The 5,037-nt window shown below is 40.7% G+C and overlaps 1 protein-coding gene across 1 annotated transcript; it reads left to right on the top strand.

Moving 5' to 3' along the window:
• Positions 1-2,340: 2,340 nt before the first annotated feature.
• LOC124278724 lies at positions 2,341-4,687 on the top strand. The gene is made up of 4 exons (XM_046714495.1): positions 2,341-2,449; positions 2,933-3,039; positions 3,193-3,397; positions 4,058-4,687. The coding sequence occupies exons 1-4, from the start codon at positions 2,365-2,367 to the stop codon at positions 4,420-4,422; spliced, it is 762 nt and encodes a 253-aa protein (XP_046570451.1). The 5' UTR covers positions 2,341-2,364; the 3' UTR covers positions 4,423-4,687.
• Positions 4,688-5,037: the final 350 nt, after the last annotated feature.

Raw genomic sequence — 5,037 nt, 5'->3', positions numbered from 1 at the left:
AATCTATTGATACATCCGCACACCAAACAAGTGCACGGGAAACCAGAAGTATTCCAACTTCACGTATGGATTGTATCAAGGCATTCCTGAATAAGAGAGGTTATTCAGCCAGAGCGGCAAAAGCAGTAATTCAACTCGCAACTTATACGATGACAAATGGCACAGTTTTGCCATTTATGCTGCAAAGAAAGGATTTACAGCCAGATATGCTACTCATCCTCAAGTGGCGGACTACTTATGTTATCTACGACAAACTAAGAATCTAAAAGGCTCAACTTTGTCCACTTATCTTGCAGCATTAAGCTCTGTCATAACTATGAGAACGGGCGTCAAGTTAACAAAGACCCCAGAGTTACTCGCTTTGCTACGAGCATTCCGATTGGAGGATCACAAGCGGAAGTTTCAAGCTCCAGCTTGGGATCTAAATATAGTGCTCCAACACCTCATAAATGAGGTTTATGAACCGTTAGAATCTACATCGTTTGAATCACTGACCCAGAAAACTTTTTTCCTGTTAGCCCTAACTACGGCTGCCAGGATGTCGGAGATTCACGCTTTGGATTACAAGAGAACACGCTTTGATGATATTCATAACATCGCACATCTGGGACTACGCTGGGATGTTATAGCTAAGAACCAATTGCCAGGTCAACCAGACAGATTATTCCACGTCCCAGCTCTCTCATCCATTCTTGGACCTCATGATACGATGGATCTATCACTATGCCCAGTAAGAGCACTGAAAATATATCTCCACCGATCCAAACAGAGGAGAGGAAAATTCAAGAGATTATTTATCCCTCTATCTACAGCTACGCAGACGGAAGTCTCACGTACTACTATCTCAATTTGGATCAGAACTGTCATACTACGTGCCTACAAGGCTGCAGGACTCGACCCTCCAAGAGCTTCTAATCCCCATGAAATTAGAGCACTAGCATCAACACTTGCTCTACACGGCAACTGCTCTTTGAATACCATAATGGAGGGCTGTTTCTGGAGATCCGATATGGTGTTTGCCAACCACTATCTGAGAGATATTACCACCAAGGACGTCTCAGGTATCCACCATTTCGGTCCCATGGTCCTCGCTCAACAGTTGACAGTTCCCAGGAGAAGATAAGTCAATCTTACAGATTTATACTTATCAGATATCAGTACTAAATAGCTACATGCTATATATATATTTTGCTTAAGTTCAATCTATTATCTTAAGCTCAGTACTATGTTTATTATATCATACAATATATTAGCTAACAACTCTAGAAGTTTTGCTACTATATTTAGCTTAAGTTTCATCATATCTTAAGCTCAGTAATATGGTCACAATTTATATATACATTAGCTAACAAACTCTACGGAGTTTTTGCTATTATATAGCTAAAGTTAAATTATATCTTAAGCTCAGTACTATACTCATATAGCTTAAGTTTATGCATATCTTAAGCTTAGTACTTTGGTTACTTCATAAAAGTATATTAACTATAAAGTCAAGGAGTTTATGCTATCACATTAACAACTTAAGTCTACTAGTCTTAAGTTTTGTACTAATGTTGTATATACTTTATCATAATAAGTATATTGTAATAGTTATATTGTAATAACCCATATATGGCAGCTGATAACTTAGCAGCAGGAATTCATCAGTTCAGTGCCTTTATGAAGTTCCCATAGGGTTATTACAGTCATTACAATTCAAATCACTAATTATCCAAATCCAAAGTATTATATAATCCCACCTCCATAGCCGTTGGATTCTACAAGCAAAAGGCATGAGTCAGGATAAGGAAAAATATGTAATTTTCTGAGTAAAATTGATATTTTATACTTATCCTGACTCATGAGGTAAGCCCTCCCGTCCTCCCCACATAACACTTTGGATTTCCCTGTAAATTCAAGTGTTGGGCTCGCTACAAAGGAGAGAGTGAGGCACATGGTGGGAGGTGGCGCCCTCGTTCCCGCGCTTACGAGGGGAAAGATAACTCAGGGTGAGTACTAATTAGTGATTTTACATTGAAGGGAACTTCAATTGGGAGATACAAGTGTTCCACTATGTTCGCAAAGAAGAAGAAGACAAGCAAAAAAGCATGAGTCAGGATAAGTATAAAATATCAATTTTACTCAGAAAATTACATTCTGGTGTCCCCTGCCGTGATGTTGATGGAATGTTGCTATAAGCGGCGTAAACCATACTCACTCACTCTGATGCATATTGTACACATGGATTTGTATCTTCAGGATATTTCTCTGAACCAAAACATCTTTCTGCAACAAATTATGTTTTCTAGAATGAGAAGCTACTGATGGTTTGTTCGGATAGTTGAAAGTGTATTTGTGGTGTTTCAGGATAAGTATTCTCGTGTGATGAGAGACAAGGCGGAGTTGACGGACAAGGCAGACATGTTGGAGCACATGGTGACTCAGCTACAAGGGGAGACGGACACTATAGGTGAGCATACATGCACCCCTCAGATGAACAGTGCAGACAGTTTGTTGTACTGCTAGAACAGGTTCGGTTGTTGAAGGGCCTTAATATCGGGATATGCTGCAAGGACAAACTTGACAGTCCTTTGCATTGAAAGATAAATACTAAAACACTCATCGATTCATCTATGTATAAGAACCATATATACTCATGGAAACGAATAAGGGAACACATGAAAGTACGTAAATCATGTAAATCTTCACTCACTCACTCACTCACTCACTCACTCACTCACTCATGTGTACATTTAATAGGTGTCATCATTGATAGAAGTTGTAAGTGTGTAATAATAAGCTGTGAGAACAATGGCTAAGTACAGTGTATGTAATGAAACTTTCAGCTGCTGTGAGGTAAACACTTTGTAGAAAATGTAGATATACTGCTTCAGTATTTGGCCTCCAGAAGGTGCTTGTCTGCTGTGAGCTCAGTGATGTTCTGTGTTTGTAGGCGAATACATCTCCCTGTACCACCACCAGAGGGCACTGCTCCAGCAGCGGGAACATCAAAAGAATGATTACATCACCCAGCTGGCCAGGGACAGAGAGGAGATGCAGGTATGAGTTATTCACAGGTTGACTTTACTGGAGCACATGGATGGGAAAATCAGCAGAGGCCACTGAGCATGTATTTGACTGTATGTTTGGTACATGTATTGCTGGACCAGCTCATGTATGTATTTGACTGTATACATCTGACCTGTGTTGCAGGGTAAGCTCGGCCAGCTCCAGGCCTTGGTGATGCAGCTTCTGGGGGAGAGGAACATGCTGCACAGCTACACCGAGGAGGCCTCGCGACCCGCCGACAACTCCGACCTCGAGCAGCATCTCAACTCCTCCATTTCACACAAACAGGGCCACAAACATCACCATCATCATAGGAGTGCGATGACGAATGGCGTCAACAATAACTATGGTAAGCTGGGAGTCTTAAAAGTTAGTAAGTTAATAAGCTGTCCTTGGATATTTTCCTTACTCTGTCTCAAGAGTAATTAAGATGGACTGCAATCGCACAATTATTTTGTTATACTGAATCTAAACTTTTCATACTGCAAACCTTTGCTTATCCCCTGTATTTGAAAAGATCTACATCGCTAGGTTTCATTTGATTCTGAAGTGTGAAGATCCAGATTCTAACTGATCATCAGCAATCCATACTTGTCATTAGAGGAGACAAACAGGTTAGACTCATTGACATGGTTGATAAATATGATGTCCTGATTTCATTGATTGATGCCCTCCTGTCAGTCCAGACGGCAATAGGTGGATAGTTGTGGAGTGCGGTATTGAACAAACAAGTCGTGATTCCATGTGAATTTTTTCTGTCTTCATGATATAAATGCCTTAGATTCAAGGAGTACTTGAGTGTTGCATCATCAGTTTGTGCCAGAAACTTCTTGATTGGAGTTGGAATGAGTGGTTTTGTATAATTTTATGTAGATTTTTGTGTTTATGTTTGGACAAGAATTAACTGTTCTCATTAGAAATGAAAAGATGTTCACTGGCATGAGAAATGTCTAAAGTTACGGGCTGTTATATAGTCTTCAATTCCATCATTTTCTGTTCTTTCTGTTAGAGTGGCCCGACTACACAAGTTCAGAGAGCGACAGTGAGAGTGAAGTGGAACCCATAGTGGGTGGAACCCATGACACCGACTCAGCCACACCCACTGAAGAAATCAACCAGCCAATGTTAACTGATACTCCATCCCCTGACCAATCACTATCCGCAGAGAACACAGACATGAATATTCATGAGGAACATCATGCACATGTCACCAAACATATGCATCGAACTCTTCCAGAGGAGGACCAAACCGCACACCGAATTCTTCATTTACTGTCAGAAATCGGCCATTCCAATTTGGTGGAGAAGGCGCCTTTCACGGAAAGGAACTTCCTACCATGCAAGTTCTGCCAAGGGCCAATCCATATTGTTTAACAGATGTACAATCTATGTAGATATGTACATAAACTGAATGATATTGTATAGACACGACGACTGGGTTGGGGTATGCTGGAAACCCACGCCACTAAACTACCTGCTTTGTTTGTGAGGAGCAGACTCAATAACCATGCCTTGACTAACAAACTGACCATCTCAGCGTTGTCCGAATGTCGGACCAGACTACAGAAATCTCTGGGAATGGTCTGAGGAGCAGCATGTGAATGTGTGTGGTGGTGATCTTCCGGATTTAGGATGGACTGAGTATTAGAAGTCTTGTATTAAATCTGAATAATCGTGTGTAATATACTGCAATACAACATGCTGTAAATATGTTACTTCTAGGAGTGTCTGTTTAAAAACAGAATGTACTGATGCAGACTTTAACTCAGTGAAGATGTTTGACGGATGACTTGCGAGTAAAGTTACAGTTTTGCCAGGGTTGTATGTGACTCTGACCGTGACCCAGCTTGGAGCGACATCATTCTGAAGTGTGATCCTCAGATTGCCCTGTTCTCTCGTCCTTGTCAAGTTAGGGACACAATTATATGTCATAAAATATTGGGTGTGTCATAGATTTGCTTGGGAGGGCTCATGGCTTAAAATGTAATT

This window comes from Haliotis rubra, unplaced genomic scaffold, assembly GCF_003918875.1.
Source record: "Haliotis rubra isolate DU_JTF1 unplaced genomic scaffold, ASM391887v1 Scf1062, whole genome shotgun sequence".
NCBI classification, from domain to species: Eukaryota; Metazoa; Mollusca; class Gastropoda; order Lepetellida; family Haliotidae; genus Haliotis; species Haliotis rubra.
The sequence above is the reverse complement of the archived record's forward strand: the minus strand, read 5'-3'. Positions and strand labels throughout refer to the sequence as shown.

What these genes read in the sequence shown, in the direction of transcription:
- LOC124278724 (XM_046714495.1), top strand. Translation starts at nt 2,365, where the DNA reads ATGAGAGACAAGGCGGAGTTGACGGACAAGGCAGACATGTTGGAGCAC. An exon ending in AGGGGAGACGGACACTATAG is followed by an intron (nt 2,450 to 2,932) that starts GTGAGCATACAT and finishes CTGTGTTTGTAG; the next exon opens with GCGAATACATCTCCCTGTAC. An exon ending in GGGACAGAGAGGAGATGCAG is followed by an intron (nt 3,040 to 3,192) that starts GTATGAGTTATT and finishes CCTGTGTTGCAG; the next exon opens with GGTAAGCTCGGCCAGCTCCA.